Source organism: Trichoderma asperellum, chromosome 5, assembly GCF_020647865.1.
Source record: "Trichoderma asperellum chromosome 5, complete sequence".
NCBI lineage: Eukaryota > Fungi > Ascomycota > Sordariomycetes > Hypocreales > Hypocreaceae > Trichoderma > Trichoderma asperellum.
Genome location: NC_089419.1, coordinates 3,132,407 through 3,153,531, shown reverse-complemented (window position 1 = coordinate 3,153,531; position 21,125 = coordinate 3,132,407). Strand labels below are relative to the sequence as shown.

Sequence of the window (21,125 nt, the reverse complement as noted above, 5' to 3'; positions counted from 1 at the left end):
AATGGGGAGAGAAGAAGAAGAAGAAAAAAGAAGCTTTCAACCATACCGTTTCGTCTTGCGTCTATTTCTCACGATGCGACGGCCGAGATGTCGTCTCCAAAAGCTGATGTAAAGACGTGGAGAGAAGCGTCCGGGGGCCTGCTCTGCCTGGTTGCAGGAGGAGGGGCGCATGTGGATGCGGATGTTCCGTTGATGCCAGCTCACACCGGCCCCCCATTTGCCATTGAGGCCCAATCGTCGCCGTTCGCCGTCATGCAAGCTTTACAGCTCCTCATAGGTCGGCAGTTGCTGGGCTAAGCAGCAAGCAGCACACCCTTTCTCGTTTTGTCTTCCGAGTCATATTCTTGAAGAGTTGAAATCTTTTTTTTTTTTTTAAACGCTGCTCAGCCGATGACTCAAGAGATTTCCGTTATATGGACACTAGTATTACTATTACTTGCTACCACAGTATTCTGTTATAGCGTCTAGCAAGTTGCATGATCAACTGTCTGCACACGCCCTTGTCCACAATGCTAGGTATCCGTGTCCACATCCCAGGCTGCCGGCAAGTCCTACATGGACCATGTAGGACTGTCCCGCAGCTCACAGCCGGGCTGCGGCTGCAAAGTGGTCCTCCGAATGCTATGGAGTCTCTCCTTCTGCTAGTTGAGTCTGCCTATGGCGATCCTGATCCTATAATAGGTGCTGCACGCATACCATACTCCGTGCTCGTATATGACAGTCCGGCCATGGATCCACTCCCGGCCCCCGACTTTTATGTCCCGGCTTCCGGCCTTGCTCGTACTGCCTCACACCATCCGCGATACCAACACCGTTGGATAGGATACTGACAGCAGCTCTGGCCTCCATTCAGCTTGGCGCATGGAAGCAAAGTGTTATGCTCTCTAGATATCAGTCGTTGCGCACATCTATCCAGCCAGTGCTGATACGCCCGGCTCATACCCATTTGTGGGTTCACAAGCTGGCAAGCCTAACTACTAGATATGTCATGGGCGCTCGTTGCAAACAACAAACATCTCGGTGATGATTTTTTTTTTCTTCACAAAAATATGCTTTCAAAGGAATGCAACAGGGTTACATCTAACTTGGCCACGCGAGGCATTTACTCCACTCTAACTGTGTATTGTAGCTAGCTGCTGCCTCCACAAGCCATATGATATGATGCGGGTTACAGTTATCGCTTGGGTTCTGCCACAAGGGTTGTCTTTTTTCCCACACGTTGAGCGTAGCACTATTACTATATCCCGCTACCTCGTGGTGCACTCTGGAATCTCGTGATCCAAAAGACTGTCATGGCCGGTAAGTATCTCTCTTTTGATTGGCGGCAGCCGCGGCAGGCAACACAATCTTGTTATCCACCCCTTATTTGTCTCTACAGATAGTACATCATTTATACCGTTACCGAATATGAGCTACGGTATAGCTTGATCTACGTGTTCATCTTGCTCCATGAGAAGACGGAACCCCCCTGCGGCCGTAGCAAATTTTACGAAGGTTACACATGAATATATTCCAAGATTTTTTTTTTTTTTTTTTTTTTTTTTTTTTTTTTCTTTCATGTGTAAGTGAGATGCGTGGCAGTCGTAACAGCGGCACCACGAGCCTGCAGTTTTCCCAACTTTGATGCTGTCTCACAGTAAGCAGCGGGCGTACAGCATTAAAAGATCGCCAGCCAGCCAGGTTACGTGAGTGAACATAACAGTAACAAAGAAGAAGAAATTGTAAATTCATCCATGGACGCCTTTCCTGTTTTTCATCGGTGATATCAGAGAGAGCGAAAGTGGGGTTATTTCTCTCGGACAAGGAAAAGCAGGTATGTACTTTTTTCCCTTCTTGTTTCAGACTACAGCGAATGATATATGCACGGCGTCATTCTATTGACATTTAGTAATGTCTGGTAGTAGATGTTTTGGGGGCCGGAAGATGTCGTCCGTGCATGAGATTCACTAGACCTTTTTTCGAGCTTATATACGTCCTGTATGTAAGATTCCCTGTGGTATCATCCCGCGTAATACTGCGTATGTGTTGAGTTTGAGAATAGCTCTTCACTTTTGCAGCTTATACGCATAAGAGGTAAGACTGCCCTCAGACTGTGATATTTTTTGTGCACCAGCTCTCATTTCCCGAAAAATGTATTACATATACTACTACATGCTGCCGGTCAGTCAGCTCATATGTAGGGAGGACGGGTATTATACATTTGTAATCCTATCTGCAGTAAGCCTTTCAAGTGTGCATGTAACTCGAGGACGCCTTGGCTTCAACTCCATTATAGAAACACCGATCGCCAATGAAAAGGGGAAATCTCAGGCTGGGGCATATTCATGAATTTTTCCTAATGGTCCTAGTCCTGGTCCTTCTTGCCAAGATACTATACGGCCTGTAGAGTTTCTCAGAACTCAGCTCCGACATTCGTGACACGTCAACGTCGTCTTGGAGATTCAAGCATACGACCCTACTGTACTATGCTGCGTTTCTCACAGGAAAGGGTTCTATATGAGGATTCATGACGTGTTATTTATCCCTACCATCAGGCAATAATACGCCAGGAATCAAATATCGCGTGCAGGGCACGTAGGAATAACCCTCAGATAGGTCAACGCTGCGTATAGAACAAGTACAGATGATAAAAGAGGTCGTTACATATTCATCATATCCTATTTACGATATATCTACTTCCATCATCCAAACAAATTCTCTTGCATCCCAGAGAAGGCATCCATCCAAAGGATAAGAACAACAAATCCAAGCAGCAGCTTCACTCTTCACCGCCTCTTCTGCAAAGCCACGCGTGCATGATGCAAGTTCCAGGGTTCCATATAAACTATTTGAAATCTGCAGAATGCCTACCACGGCCGTTCATGCGCTGCATGCTGTATCCAGCCCTTTTCTCCATTTGACATGTGAACGCGACGCGCGTGAGTGCGACGGCTGCGCGAGACGGCGTGGTGGTAGTGATTGATTATGCTGAGAGATGGAGATGTGGAAGCAGGTAAGCTGCCAATCGCAGGCGCGAGCAATCCGAGTCTATACATTGTCGAGGTGATAGTCTTGCCTCGTAATTCTCTCTGTAGCTTGCATAGCTCGGGACACAATCCCAAGGCTCATATGCAGCCGGATGCTTTCACGGCAATTGTCTGGCCTTCTGTCTTGTTGGATGATGGTCGTAGTAATGACTTTTTTTTTTTTTATTTTTTGTTGATTATAAACATTGCTCGAGGGTATATAGCTCGTAACTCCTTTGCTTGGAGACTATGCCTCTCAAAAAGCACGCTCCGGGTATCTTTGTTAAAATTTCTCCGAGATTCCGCATATGCTGTTAAAACAAAATAACGAGACGTTGAGTCATCAAAAAACATCACAATTCAAATCTTTTTTTTTCTTTTCCTTGGTCCATCTTTCACGCTGAGGGATCGACAACAATTTCCAGATCCGATACAACGGGTCTATGATCTGACACTCGGATCCGGTCGTCAAAGACATTTTCCAGCACGCTGAAAGTCTTGACAACTGCGGTAACTGGCTCCTGGATGAAAAGAAAGTCAATTCGCTGCGGCCACTCATTGGGCTCGCCGAAGCTGGTGTAAGTCAGGCGGTTTCCATGGTGTTTCTCCTCGGGGAGCAAATCCGATATGTCGTGCATGCCAGATCCTGGCTCCGTCATGAGCTTGTAGGCCACGTCATCCGGCGTGCTGTTAAAGTCGCCGCCAATGAGCACGGCCGAGGTGTCGTTGCCCTGGCTCCATTCCCGGGCGTACTGCAAGAGATGCTCGGCGCTGTGCTTGCGGGCCTTTTTGATCTGGTAGTCAAAGTGCGTGCTCATGACGACGACCTTTGTGCCGGTGACTTTGTGGGAGAACTCGCCCATGACGACAATTCTTCTGTGACTGGCGCCCCAGCCATATGAAGGCTTCTCGGGAGTGTCGCTCAGCCAGCGTGTCTGCGAACGCTCGAGCCGCCAGACGTCGGAGCGGTAAAAGACAGGGGAGAACTCGCCCTTTTTCTTGCCGTCATCACGACCCCTGCCGATGGAGGCCCACGAGGGGCCTAGGCTAGCCTGGATATCCTGGAGCTGATCGTACAGGACTTCCTGGAAGCAGAGGAAAGCGTTTTCATGGCCGGCTGTGATGAAATTCAGCTCATTGAGGAGCTTGGGTCCTCGCTCGTTCCACGGCTTCTCGCCTCTGACCGGGCTTGACGTGGCATATCGGACGTTGAAAGTGACGATTCTCAGCGGCATCCGAGGAGTGAGAGTGGTGACGTCCACGCGCGTGGGCTCATAATCCAGCTCTGGCTGCTTATCGTAGGACATGATTCCTGCGTCCCGGCTGCCGGCCGAGTCGAACCAGGCCGCCAGAGAATCGCCCTGTAAGTAGAAGAGAGTGCTGCTCCAGGCAATCAAGGCGCAGAATAGCAGACAACCGCCAACGATTGACCGGAACATGATGGACGACCGCAACGCACGACGGCTGGCTGCAAATCTCGCGTTTACCATATAAAAAAAAGGAACAGGGCAAAAAGGGCGACGGTGGCACCAATGGGCGGGCACCGAGCCTCTTTTAAGCTCTTATCCAGGTGACTCTCTTTTTTTTTTTTTTTCAAACCCTTGGAAATGGATGAATCCGGGAATCAATCGGAGCGATACTATTCGTCACGTGGGGGAGGCGAGATGCTTGCAGACGCGGACTCTATTAGGAACCCGAAAAGGGCAGTCGAGAGAAGCGGGTAGAAGAGCGAGAATCCACCACGAGGGACGGCCACAAAAGGCGTTTGATAAGAAATTGGGAAACTAGGAGAGGAGGGGGGAAGCGCTGTTGGGTTGCTAAGCTACGATGCGGTGCACTGGGCCATATATAATGACTTGGCTTAGAAAATTCTTGTTTCTCTTCTACGGGAAGCGAACCCGATGCTTGCTAATCCGGGGATCCGGCGGACGTACTTTGACTTTGAGCACGGAAGCAGCTCAACCAAAAGCGTGTGTAGTCGACGTCGTCACAGCCTATAATTCCGTGCGGGCCGAGCAAAATGCCAGCCAAGGGACCAGGAGACAAGGGTGGCTTTTGCAGAGAGACATGCATGGCCTTGGCGCAGACGGCTGACTCTGACTGGCTCTGCCGTGTCGGCATCGAGCGCCCGTACGACCGCAGAGAGAGATAACGCCGTCCCATAGTGCACGCCAGGTTTTTTTTTTTTTTTTTTTTTTTTCTCGTCTTGGCCTGTTATCTTCAATTGGCAACACGCTGTGCTACGCCAAGGCAAAGACCTACGGTATTCCGTGCGGCGTCTCTGCACGCTGATAGGCTATTGGGAATCTCCATAGGCTAGACGGCCAGCTCGAGCTCTTTTTGCGCCTAGACGAGCCCGCGCCAAGAGCTTTGGTGGCTTCTGCTCATCCATCCGGCACATCTGAAGCCGACTGCGCGGAAAATACACGTGGCGCGGAGGAGGTGACGGAAGCGTGTATTACGTAGCACAAGCAGTAGCTTAGGTCATACACGATAGGGACCGCGATATAGGCAGATGCTCTGTTGGTGGTTGTGCAGAGAGGCGGGAGCTTGGGTCGCATAGCGGTCGAGGCTCTTCATCTTGCCATCGCCAGGGTAAAGGCTTTCCCAAATATGAACATGGCGGGATGGCGGGATACGCAATCGCCGCGCAAGCTCAGTCGTCTTGCCTTGACAAGTGAAGCTTCAACAGTAGATAATGGCAAGACAACTCCTTTAATACTATTAGCGTCTCTTTACATACTGGGTTTTAAGATTTGGCGCTCCAAGCGATGCATTTCTCGATACTGGTACAGGTGCATACACAAATAAGCATATACCAACATTAATTAGTAGGCAAGTCTAAATGCACGCGCGCAATCACCAACGACCATGAGAATCGGCATTTGCCGCACGTCGCAGGACGAATGTCGGGGTCACGGAGAATATGCAAGAGCTCAATTGCGACCCTGCAGCAACCCAAGCTCTGCTTCCCCCGCCTCAGGGTCTCCGATCAAGCCGACATGGCGTCATCCATTGTCCCTCGAATGGCTGGTGCCGCAGCAAGCGCCGGGATTCGAGCAGGGGTCGTTGGTTTTTAAGAGACAAGAAGAGAGGAGAGGGGGAGAGAAAAAAAAAATCAAACGAGCCGATCAGGTGCCTGGGTCCTGCGACTTGCTTGATGGGGTTTCTTGGCGCATTGAAAAAAAAAAGATGGACAAGTACAGTAGAGACAATGAGAACAAAGCTGGCGAATGAATGAGGGAGGTGGTAGACATGTCTCAGTATTGTTCTGGAGCCACCACTCTAGTTGAAGTTGCTGGCATGACCATGAAGTGGTTTATAGCTCGGCGCTGTCTTGGTCATGCTCACCGTAAGTCCATGCTGGATATTAAAGAACCACTCAGATACAAAAGGGTGTTTGTCTCTTTGCCCAGCTTCTATGACGTACAGGGTATTTTCTTCTCTCCCTTCCGTCGGTTGAGTGAATTTCTGTGCTCGGCAGGGGCACCAAGTCACATTTTTTTCTAACTACCGGGTAGAACCACAATGGCGACATTTAGTAGTACATCGGTCTCATGAGAGTCGGAGGGTTTTTTGGGTCATCTCCGGCGGTCTGTAAATCAATACGTAGTATCGCGATAAGTGGGAAGAGAAGATGAGGAAGAGAGTTGCATGCCAGAGAAGCCGGGCAACTTGCTGTATATCGGGGTGTGGCAGCTCGTCTTTATCTTTGCAATAAACTGCTCCTCCATTCCATTTAGCAGCTTCTGTGAATGACTCGTCTATTTGCCCGCACTAGAAGTTGTTATTGATTATCGAGCTGAACGGGGCGTTCGATAACGTTTGGATCCATCGACGCCAGCTTCCTTCAGCTCGAAACGGCCGCATTCGTTCGCGCGAACGAATGCGGCAGAGAGGCTTGGGGCAAATCAGCCGACCCCACCACTCGAAATGGCTGATCATGGTGCTGGATCTAGCAGCAGTAGCTCGCTCATGGCGCAAAAGCGTGTTAGTCTATGGCGACCTTCTGGTATGATGCGGTGCGGTACGGTACGGTACGATATGGCAATGGCGTGGTATGGTGGCCGTAAATGGAAGTCCTTCTAATAATACATCCATCCATTGTATGATGCTATTGCAGGTTGTAGGAGCATCAAACCACACCGAGTTAAACGATTACGAGCACCACCTCTGGGCCCGGCCGAAGCTCCCGCGCGGCACGGCTGTCGCTCAGAGATAATCAGCGGAAGTTTCCATTTTTATCCTCCCTTCTTCCCTCTTATCCGTGTATTCTGCTGGACGATCACCGTCTTGATCGACACGGCGGCATCTGCGCACAAAGAAGAAGCAAACAGGTACGCTGCCTCCGTGATCTGAGTGCGGCAGCCCACCCTTCCCGGGAGTGCATCATGCAAGGAACCATGCATCGCCGAGAGGGGCATGTTTTCTTTCCTCTCCTCGTCTGTTAGCAGCATGCAGCGTGTTTGCCCAGGCCAGCATCCCCCCCTGGCCAAGTGTCGCCGATCCAGTAGAGAAAAGGTCGATCGGAGTGATGAAATGCAAATCATGCAGATGGAATTTCACGCTCGGCTTTCGGGAGGGCATGACCTGGGGCTCCAAAACCCCACCGCACATGTATCCACGGCATGTAAGTGGACGGTCTTGATAGCATCATCTTCGCGAAAAGAGTCATATGGCTTCCCTGGTGGTGCGCCCTAGTCTCAGCTTACGAGACGCTCTGCTTTTGACAGCCCCGCGCAGCCTCTTTCTGTCGTCCCCGCGTCTCTCTTTGTTTCGTCCAACACGGGCCGCTCATTCGCCGCCTTCTAGCCCGGCCAACCTCTTTTCGACTCGACTCTGCGCCATCGTGGAATGCGTAGCTCGGGCCACACCGTTTCTTCTCTCCATGGCTGCGAATCGCTCGACAGCTACATGCCTCATGCGGCAAATATTGCCTCTTCTCACACCACCAACAGCCAAGCAGAGGCACGCCGCCTTTTCAGCCCGCCGCTGCTGCTGCCCTTGATTCGTCTCTCATGACTCGACCCGGGCGAGCAGCGTTCGACATCGTGTGTTGACGGCTTTTTGTGAGATGTGATAGGGCAGCACACCAACTGTGGACCAGAGCCCCAGACACATCCCTCCTTCATAGGCCGCCTTCACGTGGGCGCAGCTCTTCTCATCTACAGCCTGCTGATGACCACCGTGAACGGGCTCTGGGCCTCACAAGGCCACACCCACCACCCTGGTCCACCGGCACTATGAGCGACTATGAGATGCATTGGTGACGTTTTAGTCCCGGCTTGGATATCTCAGTCGCTCACCTCGTCCAGTCGGCATACCCGCTGCCTGCATTGCATATATAGTCTGCGGCTGATCTCGCTGCCTCACCTCCAGGCTCACTCCCTTACTTGGCTATCATCCCTTGAGGCTTCTTTTGATATTCTGGACCATCGTTCGTTGGTCCATCGTGAAGGATTTCAGCTCTTTGCGCTCCGTGGCTGTTCACCATACCCGTCGGCGGCGCCGCCCCAGCCACTGACATCTATCCCTCGTTTTTCCCCAGTTTCTGTCATTTTTTATTATCGCTTCAATCACACGTGAATATTTAAGGGCTTATCCCAAGAGGCTTGCTCATAATTTCACCCACCGTCTGAGTCACCCAATAAGGTTGCAGCGTGAAGGCATCAACAAAAAGTCCTATCTACCTGACCTAGTGCTGGTTCTGCCTGCCTAGAGCCCTATTTAAAACCCCGGCATATCCCGCTTCTGTCAACTCTGCATCTTCCCCCCAGACAGATCCGGTTTTCCAGAAATGCCCATGGAATCCGTCTTCTCCTCGCGTCGAGAATCCTGGCCACCAACCCAGATCCGCTTGACTCCAACAAACATGTCCATCAAGAAGCGATCTAGCATTGAGCCTCGACCGCTGCTGGAGGACATTGATGACAATCCTCTCACCTACTTCCTCACTCCCATCCCCCCCGAGGATGAGGATGATGAGATGATGATGGACTTGGACTTGGATGCCGACATGATGGACTTTGATGCTGGTATCGAAGACGCCAGCCAGCCTCGCGAAGCTGTTCGCAGCGTCAGCCCTTCTTCTCTCGAGGGCCTTCGCAAGCCCGACAGCAATCGCCCGGCCACCCCAGAGTCCGACTCGGATGCCCTCACCACCGACGACGACGACGAAGAGGAATACATTCGCTTCTCCCCTGCATCTCCCTCGTCCATGCTTTCCCCACTGCGCGATCTTGCCATTGAGGGCCTTCGCTTCAGAGCCAAGACCCCCGTCTTTGGCCTCACTGCCAATGCCCTGCTCTCGCCAAACTCCTTCCCGGCACCCACCAGCAGCAGGGGCAGAGGCAGGACAAACAACCGGGCATCTCCCCGCCTACAGACCCGGAGCCTTTCTGCTCGTGTGCGAGAGAACCACCTATGGAGGGAACCCAGTCCCGACGTGTGGTCCATCGAAGAGGAGACTGAAGAGGAGTTGATGAGCGACGGCGGTGTAGACATCACGGCTGCAAAGCCAAAGAAGAGGGTGCGCTTCGTGCTCCCAGACAACGAGTAACAAGACGAAGCATCATCATCCCTTTCATCCTGCATATAACTAATCAACCATCATCCATCATGCATTGAAGGTTGGCGTTTAAAGGAGGTCTGAATTTTCTTTTCTTTTTCTTCTTCTTCTCATTCATGTTTCGGTTAGGAGGTTCTTTTGATTTCTACATTTGCTCTCTTTGCTACTTGGTATGGCATTCTGAAAGAAGGCGTTTGGCGGCTCGATTGCTATTTTAACGCATATTTAGGAGGGAGGGAGGTTCTTTGTCTTTTTTTTTTTGATTTGTTTTCACATTCTTCATTATTGACTGACCATCGTGAGCTGGGACATCCGGTGGAAGGAAGGCATAATAATACATGGATGGAGGTGCGCTTTTTGTTTATTTTTGTTCATTGCACTCATATATATACCACTTGGAGGCACGGTTTGGATGGAGTTGGCGGTATTTTGATTAATGGTACTGTTTTATGTGCTATGCTTATTTATCTACCATGAATTGACTCTTCTCATTATTCTACATATTGACACTTCCAAAAAAAAAAAAAAAAAAAAAAAAAAAAAAAAAAAAAAAAAAAAGACCGTCGCAGACTGTGAATTGAAAGTTTGCTTGTGAAAGCACTAAAAAGGGAAATCAACTCTCCGATACTGGGAATCGAACCCAGGGCTGCTCGGTACTTCAACTGGAAGTTGAGAGCGAGCGATGTTAGCCACTACACCATATCGGATTGAGATGCTATTGTTGGCAGATAATTCTACCCATCAGAGATTGAGCGCCGAAAGGTTATCGCCACCATGGAGATAAAATCAGCGTCTTTGATCCATACGTAAGGCAGGCCGATAAGCAGTAGCACCCAAATAGTGCCAGTAGCTCAACTGAGACTTGCATGCATGCGGTCATGATTTGCGCACATACGATTTTCGCAAGACGTGATCTGTCATCGGAACTTGATCGCACACTTGCGCGTTTTATTGGCTGCGGACATGGGGTTATCGCTGTGGGTTCCGGGGGGGAGGATGATCAGCTGGACCTTGGTATGCAATGCAATGCATGTTCACGGTGAGAATGGTGTGTGTGTGTGTGTGTGTGTGCGGGCTGTGAAGAGAGGCTGTGAGGTAGAGGCGAGGAATAAGATGGTGCGGGTGCTTCGGTGAGAAAATGGTGAGAGAGAGAGAGGGCGCTTACTGATGAGAAATGATGGGATTTTGTGACATTTGACCTTGTTCAAGGTGAGATTTGATGAGGGATGAGAAGATGAGAGGAGCGGAGGATCCGGGGGTGGTTCTTTTTTTGGTGCATGTATGTATGAGGGGATTGAGTTTGGGGGAGAGACACACAATCGAGAGACTGGTACGGAGAAAGAATGAAGAGATAACGAGGGAGAGTGTGTGTGGAGAGTCCGATTACATCTTGTGACTATCTGGCACGATCACTTGTGCCGGGGGGTTGGAGCTCTTATACGAATGTGGATGTGGGGGAGATGAGAGGTTGGAGGAGGGGCAATGAGAGGTTACTGACGTTAAAACAGCAGGAAATGCAATCATTACATTTACATATATTGCCGGGAAGAAAAAATGGACTTGTAGTTGAGAAACATGAGCTTGTCAGATGATTGATGGCAAGTGGTTGCGCTCTGCAGTTGTTGCACGTAGGATTTGAGTATGTTTATGCTGGAGCTTAGAATATATCGTTGCTGAGACTGAAGGCGATGAGGAAAGCTGTTATATTGTGAGATAATAATATTTGGACTAAATAATAGTTTAGCTAGCTATTGCAAATCGAATTCTTAAGTTGTTTTTACAAAATGAATAGAAGTTTATTACTGCCATGTTTAATATATACAGGTTTTTATATAAGCGTCATAAGGTTATCTTTTTTCTTTTGCCTGCTTGTATTATATAGTTATATTTATTTATTATGAAAGTTCTATATTTAATGTTAGTCTTTTTTTTCCCCTTTCTTTTCTCAGTTATTCCGACGTAAGAGTTATCTACACTATTCATAGTGCATAAAGTCAGCCCGCTGCATATTTGCAGCATTTTTAACCCTCCCTAAAGCCATATTAAAGCCCAGCCTTGCGTTAAAATACTGCTTAGTCGAAAAGCCACATCGGCCATTTTCCTTTATATTAGGGCGCAACTAACGGGTGCTAGGGGCAAGCATTCGTACATATAAAATAGTCGAGAGCAATAGAGAAGAGGTTACACTATTGTGCCAAAAGAGCCATAGAGTTATTTAGATGGCGCAAGCATGGGGCCAAATCACAAGATATACCATGCTTTTCTATTAAAGCTGTACTTTTTTTTTTTTTTTTTTTTTTTAACTAATATTCTTGCTTAACAATAGAATTGGCTCTACTAAACAATTCGGCACTTCATGAGGCTCAGATCGGTTGAGGCGCTCTGCTCGGTTTGGTTGTCAACATGTCATGTATTGAGTACGTCTTTTAGTACCTTCACAGCGTTATTAAGCCCCCTCAGGGCAATAAAATTTCAGACCCCGCTTTTTAATTGAACCTATTGGCGGTACATTTAATTGTCCAATGCAATAGTATTGTTGGTCTTTTTTATTTTAGTGGTAGCGTCATTCATACTATGGAAATCCATTGTCTCCCCTCGAGAGTTTGTCTGTTAGAGTCAATCTTATGACATTGATCTACGCGGCCAAGCGATACAAAAGATAATCTGCTGCAATCTCGCAATCTAGCGGCTAAAATCAACAATCCTCATGGCGTCAAGATCTTTGTAATCGTCCTCGTCATCCCATTAGGCCAACTTCAACTTCGATTTGAGAAAAACAACAAAAACGAAAACAAAAACAATACAAATCAAGGCAGAGGGATCCGGGCTATCATGCTCGTGGATCCCCAATCAGCTACAAAAATAGCCACCAGCCCATTTAGCGTTAGCGGCACTAACCACAAAGCTCATAGTGGTGTCCTGCGAAAAAGCAGGGCCGCCTCTAATTGGCCACGGCCCGGCCCTCCCAGCGCCATCAGTGGCTTCTCAGTGACGCTCCAGCTGTTCCAAATTGTTGTTTACAGCTGTTTTTAGAGGCGACCCCGCTGGTTACTGCGGCACCCAGCAGGCGTTTTGGAGCAGCAATTTCGAAGCTTGGACTATGGAGGTGCCACAGCCATTGCCAGCAGCGTAAGCACGAGCAGTGGCCAAGCAGAGCCTGTAATCATAATTCATAATAGCGGGCAAGCAATCGATTGATTCCGACTCGCACCTGTACATAGTCGCACACGTCGTGTGGCCCAGACGCCAACGTCACAATCTCCGTCCTCCCGCTGTCGCTCATTTTGCTCCCCGCGCTCCTTATTCCGCCCGGTTGATACCCTCCAACGCGGCTCGAACTCATCGACTTTCTCACGACGTTTCCCTTCTCTCTTTTTCTCTCTTCTTCTCCTACTCTCCTCAGGAGCGCCTACGAGGCTGATACAGCTGGCCTGGAAGCTTCAAGCTGTCGAGCTCAGCTGTCATGTGTAACGGCCAACGCGATACTACGTCGAACAAAGAATCTCCAACCCTCGATGCGAATAGAATGTTGCTCAAATGAAGTGAGTAGCGCAGTGACAGTTTGCGGCTTGTGACCCTCGCGCACCAACGCAGTTCCCCTGGGACGAGTGCCATTGCGAATAAGCTGAAGCATCTTGGGCAGCTTGGGCAGCTCTGCTTCCGTCTTTGCATCCAACGCCATCAGATCCTGGTTCATACGTTACATGCTGGAATCGCTGCTCCAGTCAACCTTGTTTTTGCTTTCTATTTTTTTGCGGTGGCATTGGGATTAATGGTGTAGATGTAGAGCAGATTAATAGACTATGACCTCGCCAAACGATTCCAAAAGCGAGAGCACCGCGCCATCCAACCCTACGAACCCGAACGATATCCCTGATACCAGCGAAGATGGCAAAGTGGCAGACGACAAGGCCACTCCTGGAGAAGCCCCTAAGCCTACGCCAGCGGCAGCTACGGGAAATCGTCCACGAGCAAACACCACGAAGAAACCGGAGCCCCCTACATTACTCCACGACTTTCTTCTAGGGCGGCCGTCTCCGGCGAGACTAGAGGCAGAGCGTAAGCGACGACAAAGCACTGGCACAGTCAGATCAGACGTTCGACATGATATGAAACAGAACCTGGTGCGAAAATTACAGCAGCCAAGTGGTGTCAATGACAGGGTCAAGGCATGGCAAAAGGCCAATGCATCCGCCATGGCGGACGCCGATCCAGAAGATCTGGCCACGGAACCAACGGAACTTGCGTTTGCTGGAGAAGAGATGGAAAGCGTTACAGAGGAGGATCGAGTACGGATAAAGATGCGACAAAAGAAGAGACCACCCAAAAAAGTAGTCGTCCATAACAACACCAGCGGTAAAGAGCCAGAGAAAACGCCTCTTCCACCCCCTAAGAAGAGGATCGTTAGCGACGATAACTGGGTACGGCCAAAGGTTAGGAAGCCTTCAGTTGTTAGGAAGCCTTCAGTTCGCAAGGTCTCGCCGCGCCCTAGGAAGCCGAGCAATCCGACAGCCCGAGTTCCAAACGGCTTCGCATTTCGAGCAGTGCCCAATCCATCTTTTCAGAGTAAAGTCAAGGCATGGGCCGAAAAAGTCGTGACGCCACCTCCACGAAGCCGTAGAGGCTCATTCTCTTCCGACTTATCGACTTCCTCCGAGGACGATGAGGAAGATAGTGATGATGGAGAAACAGAAACCGAAGTCACTGCGAAGAAACCTCTCAGGCCCGGCGCAGACGATAACGACGGGATTCGAGTGCGGCCTATACGAAAAAAGGAAACCGACGACGATGGAATTCGAGTTGCTCCGGTACGAAATAAGCAGCCAGATGACGACGGCATACGAGTCAAACCTATGAAGCCTTCGCCAGCTGCAACCCAGGATGATGGTATCCGCGTTAAACCTATGAAACCTCCGTCATCTGCAACCCAGGATGACGGTATTAGAGTAAAGCCAATGGCCGACTCTAGATCGGAACCGGGGGCGCCACGACCGGCACGCCAGAGAAGCAAAACTGCGGGTGCTACACCCAAAAAGCATACGATTGACGACTTGATCAAGGCTGTCGAGGAAGCAACCCAATTATCAATGTCAGATCTCGATACCCCGGCTCAGGAGCCCCAGCAGAAGCCTCGATCCGGCGTGAAAAGGAGTGGAACGAAGCATCCCGCTGCCAGAGCTAAATCAGTAGACGTCAGTTCGCGTGCCAAGGAGCCTCTTCCGGAATCAGGCTTGGGCACATCTTTATCAAACAAATCTTTGGCTGACATTCCGGGGGATATCCCATTTGGGCATTCCGCCTTTAGTGAGTTGGATTTGCCTCTACGGGGCCCTCCCAAGAGCAGACCAAAGCAACAGCCAAAGCGCTCAAAGATGGATAGAGCGGCAAGCCTGAAAGCCATGCCGAACGTTCTGAAGAAGGTGGTGGAGGAGGGCAGAAAGATTATCCAAGATCTTAATGAACCTCCACGGCATGCTGTACCCAACAACCCTCCCAGCATTGAAAAGTGGCTCAACAACACTGTTGAGCCTTATAATAAAGACAATAGACCAACGTCACCTACGTCCACATTGACTGACGATGACGATGACGTTACTATCGGAGAGACCACACCAAAAAAGGCAGCACCTAAAAGGACAACGCCCAGAGAGACCGCACCTCGAGAAACAGTGCCCCGCGAAACCATGGCTCGCGAAACCACACCTAGGGAAATCTCGTCTAAAGATTCGCCAAAAAAGGTTACGCCCAAAAGGAAACCTTCAGCAGAGACGAAGAGCTCAATGGCATCTGATTCGCGTGTAGTCTCCAACGTCACCTCTGAACTTACTTCCAATGTTACTTCTAGCGTGGAAACAACACAGACAGAGGAGACTGTTCAGAGTGCCCCTGGCTCTGCAAACTCAACGCTAAAATCAGGGACATCAAAGGGGAAAGAGCTTTCCAAAAAGAAGTCATCATCTTCAGATGGGCTGCGGAGGAGCCGAGCCACGAGAGATTCACAGTCGCAATCAAAATCAGGAAGTAAGAGGCGACCATTCCTTGGCGCTCTGAAGGAAGCTTTTCAAGGGGAATCCGCAGAGCTTGCAAAGCCCGTAAAGAGCTATCAGAGCCACGAAGAGCGCCGAATCGAATTTGAATCTTCTGAGGATGAAGAAGAAGAAGAATTTGACGCAGATTCCCGGTACATGCAATCTAACTCTGATTTGAGTAGCTGGGTTTCTACAGAGACGCGCTCAAGCACTGATCGGGATTCATCTGTTCATAGCTCAAGAGGAGCACCCTATATGGCCGGCCCGCGTCTCCGACCCCCTACAAAGGGCCAGTATGAACTTTCCACAATCCTCTCCGCTGGCTCTAGTGTTAGTCATTCGGAAACAGAATCAGATGCGACGGAATCTACTCTCACTCGGTCAACGACAGTCTCAAAGCCGACTGATCCGAAAATCCCACAGCGGCAAGGCTCAGGGCTCAAGAGAAGACTAACAAAGCACTCTGACCTGGTTTCCGTGCTCTCACTGCCTGATGACAAAGATGTTCCTCAAGGAGTCATGAATAATAGGTCAAGACCGAGCTTACGAAAGACACGCGGCTTGTCCAATGATGTAACTGCCGATGATTTGTTGAAGGAGTTCGCCGATGATGAGAACTTGTATCAGCGAGAGCTCAAAACCTTGGTGGGTGGCGTGGTGCCCGTGCTTCTCTCCCACGTTGTAACCGATACCTCTGGAACATCTTCCCCCAAGGTCAAGGTCGACACTACATCCAAGTCAGTTGTCGATATGGGAGTCGCGCTTGAGAAGCTCAAAAACGCACATTCCAAGGCTCCTCTTACGGATATCCGCCGCATGGCTAACTGGGCACATGGTGTGGTCCCACTGTATAATAACTACCTGAGTGTCTGGAGACTGGGCTTCCAGGACTTGATAATTAATCTCGCGCCGCGGCGAGGCGTAGCAGAAGGGGATGATTCTCTTCTTGACGCCCTGCCGAGAAACGCAAATGGAGATCTGGTCAATGATCAAGGAGAGCGAGTGGCGGTCGCCTACCTTTTGAAGAAGCCGCTCCTCCGCGTGAAACAGATGGCCAGATTAATCGTTTGTGTCGACCAAATGTTTACCTCTCCCGATACTAGCCAGCTAGTCAAAGACTTCGAGGCTTTGCAAGAAAAGGCACGCCGGCGCCACAGAGAGGAGGTTGCTAGGATCATTGATGAGGAAGCCATCAACACGGATACTACAAGAGCTCGAGACATCAGAACGCTTGGCCCGACCAAATCCATTACTATTGAAGTAACCCGTCAAGTCAGCGCCAAGGATATTTTTTCGCTTGATATCGCCCACTCCAACGGCCAAAGGTTGGAATGTCAAGTGGAGCTGGTGCACCGGGACAATCAAAGCCTGGCTGGAGATCAGGGAGACCTTCTCATCCGAGAAGTGGGAGATGGCCGACATTCGTATCTTCTTTTCCCACCCATTTCTATGTCTCTTGTCTCTGCTCGCGCAGGAGATGGAAAGCTGGACTTGGTACTTATGGTTCGTGGCAACCACAATGGGAAGCCATGGCATGAGCTCCTTAATCTATGGGCAGACGAAGAGGAGCAAATTCTGGACTGGTTGGATATCCTACCATCATCTCCCGTCCCACCCAGAGAACCTGAACCCAGCATCCTGGATGAATCCGATCTTGGATCGGACTCTCCAGGTAGGTTGCCTGACGTTCCAGTTGGAGTTCAGAGCATGCTAAGCGCGGCGTCTCGATCCGAAATCACCGACCAAGATGATTCTGGCAGCGAGCTATCAACTCCACCAACTCCTACACGAGCTGCGCCTGGGTCTCCCGGCAGAGAAAAACAAAAGACATCTGCACAAGAAATTGGGAGGTCCGGTTCTTCTAAGACAATTCCCGTCATATACCATAACGACACGCCACCGCCGCGACCGCCTATTCACCGAACTCTTAGCCCCACGCCCCAGCAAACAGCAAAGTCTCAGTCATTGCTTAAACCACCTGTTGACCACCACGTCAGCGGCGGGCTTAAGAGAATAGGTTCCTCTCCTCTCAAGCATGAGTATCTACCTTCCGAAGTGTCTTCTGCATCTGGCTTATCTTCTTCTGCTGTATCCTCGATAGTGGAAGAAGGGGAGGAAACGGAAACAGAAGGAGAAGATGAACTGTCTGAGACAGAGTCTGAATCCGAGTCCTCTGATGAGGAAATGGAGAGTATTGATGTTCCTCAGACTGAGCTTGGCTATAGCATAAAAGAGGATGATCGGAGAAGAGGCTCATATGCTCCTTCATGGGCCCCATCGTATGCGCCCTCGTATACTCACGGATCTGAAGTCAGCTTGACACCGTCTAATTCTGCTTCTCAAGCTGGTCTTCATGGACGAAAACCATCGTCAGAGGATGGTAGTGTTGCAAAGTCAGGACGATGCTTAGCTACCATCTCTAGATGGTCTGACAAAGGTGCTTGGAAGGACATTCATCCTGACCACTGTTCGATTATTGTTTCCGATGGTCTCATCGAGGCATACGCTTTCAGAGACAGCAATTATACCCAAATGGATGACAAGCCCATCGTCGCGCTGGATCTTACTCCCCTGGTATTGATTCGACAAAGTACTGCGGTCGATCTTGAAATCAGGTCTTCAATGCAGGCCCATAGCAAGCTGGCACCAGTCTACCCAGGCGGCAACTTCCGCTTCCGCTGCTTGAACGGCCCCGATTGCTATCTTCTCTACACGGCGGTGCACCATGCCCGTCTCAACAACCAAAAGTACATCCAGCTTGAGAACGAAGCCAGATTCAGAGGCTTTGGGGAGCGACCGGCCCCTCCTCAAGATGGAGACACGAGCAGCCGCCGCCGTACCTGGTTCGGTAGGAAAAATAGCTACCGCAGCTCGGTCAGAGCGCCTTCACAAAATCAAGATGGGGCCAGTACCACACCGTCCTCCGCTCTATCTGCGTCCAGTTTCCTCAAGAAACTCACTCTTGTTGGAAATCTGTCTTTCAATCTTGCGCGATCATCGGTTGATAAGCGCGGCGGCCGAGGTGGAAGCGGCCACAATAGCCTCTACGGATCTGGCTCTTCATCAGGATACGGAACGCCTCGATCGCCATCCGTGAGCGTCGACCACAGCGGCGAGGGGCCTGTGAATATTGACGCCGAGAATATTCGCATCCGGCTACATCTTCTCGTCTCGTCTGCCAAGTGGGAAGACTATGGTAACTGCACTCTGCAAATCCGCCGGCCGCCTCCAGGTTGGCGTCAAGCCCTCCGAGCAGACCATGGCCTCGAAAAGAGAGTCACGGTTACGACTATACCGAAGAAGAGCTCTGAGAAGGCGATTATCCTATTGGATGCTGTTCTTGGAAGTGGATGCTTCACGCCTATGGGTAGTCGAGGTATCGTCTGCGGTGTCTGGGAGGAAGTCAAGAGTGGTGATGGCGTCATTGGTGGTGTTCCAGCGAACGGAGCCACAGGAGGAAATATTAAGAAGTGGTGTTTCCAATTTGCCAGCGTAGCCGAAGCCAGTTGGGTGATTCGACTGGTTCACCAAGAGGTCATTACCACATGATTGACTAAACCATATCTTTATCGATATATCTCAAAGCTAAGATGACTGTCTTTTTTTTTTGCCTTTGCTTTATCCGCGGGGCAAGTATATTTGCTTTTTTATCCTTTATATTTCTTTTTTCTTATCCATTCTGCTATATGCATACATACCACGTCTTTTATATTAGTTTTTGTTGCTGCTGTATCACCGTGGCTACACTATATCCCGTTAATTCGCCACACAGCGAGGAGTTAGATACCTGTATATAAGAAGAGCATTTGTATTTAGATGAGGGGAAGTCTCAGGGAAGGGGGAGTGGTGGTGAGAGGGGCGATGGCGGATGAGCCTTTTATCTTTTATTCTTTCTTTCTAGATAGTAGTGGTGCATGAGGGAAAGGAAGGGAGAGGCGGGTGATTGGTATATCATTTAGCTGGACTGCATATCGCTGTTAGGAGGCAGCTTGAATAAAGTTAGAATTATACTACAAAGACCATTATTGTGATGTATTGAATTATGTTCTATTAAGTCCTAGTATTATGCCAGTATATACGTAGTGTAGTATGCAAGTATATATACAGTATGTCAGCATATACGCAGAGTTTGTCGGTATATACGGGGTGCGGTATGTCAGTATATGTTGCTCACTATGTAGCCTTGGTGCACTGTTCCCAAAGTTCGCATTAACCACAGAGCTTCCCATCATACTACCTAGCCTTATTCAAGCGGAAAACATGTAAGGTTATGAATAATGCATCATTCCCTGCTTTGATCGACGATCTTCCTAGGCCGGGATATCCCGACACAACTAGGTAACCCAGAATCTCCCAAACCACCTGAAAGATCGTCATATCAGTCACGTTTACTACCTAAAGACTTGATCAAACCTTCGTTTACGGCATTTGATATGGAAACAAATCATATTTCCTAAAAATACATTTGCTAGTCAACTCCAAAGCAGCCTTGTCTCTGAAAATAGCCCATCTAGTTCCCCATGTTACATGTCATCTTTGAAACTTTCCAAAGGCTCATTTTACCTAGAAACAAAAAAAAATGATTGGCATACACAAACCTAAGCGCTAAAGCACGGGTCGGGGCGGTAAATCGTCACTCTGGTTAGCAGGAAGTTTTTGTCTTTTTTCTCATTGGACCCAGCTTGGAGCACCTGTTTTTTTTTTGTTCTCCTTTTTTTGACTCCGCCTCCTTTTAGCCAGCGGCGTTCACCGGGGGCGGCTGGAATACGAGGGAACCCGACGAGAGGAGTGCAAGATTGACTCGTGTTCTTGTATGAAATTTGCGTGCCTTTACAGACGAAGTAGTAAACTAGAAAGGTTTGGGACGTATGTTTCGATCGAGGCGAGAGGATAGTTTTGGCTTTTTGGCAGCGGAAAGTCCCCCAGTGGGTGCGTGCGGTTTTTTGCTAAAAGGGGGGAAGGAGGAGGAGGGAGGAAGGAAGTTGTTTGCGTCGTTTCAGTGGATCTAACTAACGGAGCTGCAGGATAAGTGAGTAATAATGAGTTGTCCTTTCGTGGTCCTATTGGTCCGGTACGACATGATGACAAGTCCTTTTTTTTTTTTTTCAACGCAGATCAGGAGGCGAAGGTTTACGGCCTGGGGCGAGCAAACGCCATGCTCAAGACGCTCAAACTAGGTTTAGGAATACAACGTTGCTTGCAGATAGTCCCGAGGAGAAAGTAGAGATAGTGTGATTTCCTGTAAAGACTCCTTAATATAGCCCATCTCAAGGGTAAAGGTGTTGAAGTCTCCAATAGAGTTGTAAAGAATCAATATCACAAGTCAACTTCTAATAATAACAACAGGGGAGGGTTCAGAATGGAATAGTATTCGTGATTCTAGAAGCTGCCCCCGTCGCCTAAATCTCTTAATCTAGTTTCTTTTTTCGAAATTTTCGTATTGCAAAATCTCCAACATGTTATGCTCTCCTTTCTCTCCCTAGTAAACAAGTTGAACTCTCAAAAAACAAGGCCAGGATGAAA

At 49.3% G+C, this 21,125-nt stretch overlaps 5 protein-coding genes and 1 non-coding gene across 6 annotated transcripts; 4 read left to right on the top strand and 2 right to left on the bottom strand.

The window, feature by feature from the left end:
* Positions 1-87: 87 nt before the first annotated feature.
* Positions 88-297, top strand: TrAFT101_009169 (uncharacterized protein; the record flags this gene model as incomplete). Its single annotated transcript, XM_066128556.1, has 1 exon — positions 88-297. The coding sequence occupies one exon, from the start codon at positions 88-90 to the stop codon at positions 295-297; it is 210 nt and encodes a 69-aa protein (XP_065984676.1).
* A 2,313-nt stretch (positions 298-2,610) lies between these two features.
* On the bottom strand, positions 2,611-5,173 carry TrAFT101_009168 (uncharacterized protein). Its single transcript, XM_024907092.2, has one exon. It carries the CDS (start codon positions 4,493-4,495, stop codon positions 3,401-3,403), a length of 1,095 nt encoding a protein of 364 aa, XP_024755667.2. The 5' UTR covers positions 4,496-5,173; the 3' UTR covers positions 2,611-3,400.
* On the top strand, positions 5,026-5,471 carry TrAFT101_009167 (uncharacterized protein; the record flags this gene model as incomplete). Its single annotated transcript, XM_066128555.1, has 2 exons — positions 5,026-5,135; positions 5,321-5,471. The coding sequence occupies 2 exons, from the start codon at positions 5,026-5,028 to the stop codon at positions 5,469-5,471; spliced, it is 261 nt and encodes an 86-aa protein (XP_065984675.1).
* A 3,331-nt stretch (positions 5,472-8,802) lies between these two features.
* TrAFT101_009166 (uncharacterized protein) lies at positions 8,803-9,564 on the top strand (the record flags this gene model as incomplete). Its single annotated transcript, XM_024904172.2, has 1 exon — positions 8,803-9,564. One exon carries the CDS (start codon positions 8,803-8,805, stop codon positions 9,562-9,564), a length of 762 nt encoding a protein of 253 aa, XP_024755668.1.
* Positions 9,565-10,192: 628 nt separating this feature from the next.
* TrAFT101_009165 lies at positions 10,193-10,280 on the bottom strand. Its single transcript has one exon. It is a non-coding gene; the product is annotated as a tRNA-Glu (tRNA).
* Positions 10,281-12,686: 2,406 nt separating this feature from the next.
* Positions 12,687-19,608, top strand: TrAFT101_009164 (uncharacterized protein). Its single transcript, XM_066128554.1, has one exon. The coding sequence runs from the start codon at positions 13,377-13,379 to the stop codon at positions 19,149-19,151; it is 5,775 nt and encodes a 1,924-aa protein (XP_065984674.1). The 5' UTR covers positions 12,687-13,376; the 3' UTR covers positions 19,152-19,608.
* Positions 19,609-21,125: the final 1,517 nt, after the last annotated feature.

Bases quoted from the DNA above. Each gene is read 5' to 3' on its own strand.
- TrAFT101_009164 (XM_066128554.1), top strand. From the start codon at position 13,377: ATGACCTCGCCAAACGATTCCAAAAGCGAGAGCACCGCGCCATCCAAC.
- TrAFT101_009168 (XM_024907092.2), bottom strand. From the start codon at position 4,495: ATGGTAAACGCGAGATTTGCAGCCAGCCGTCGTGCGTTGCGGTCGTCC.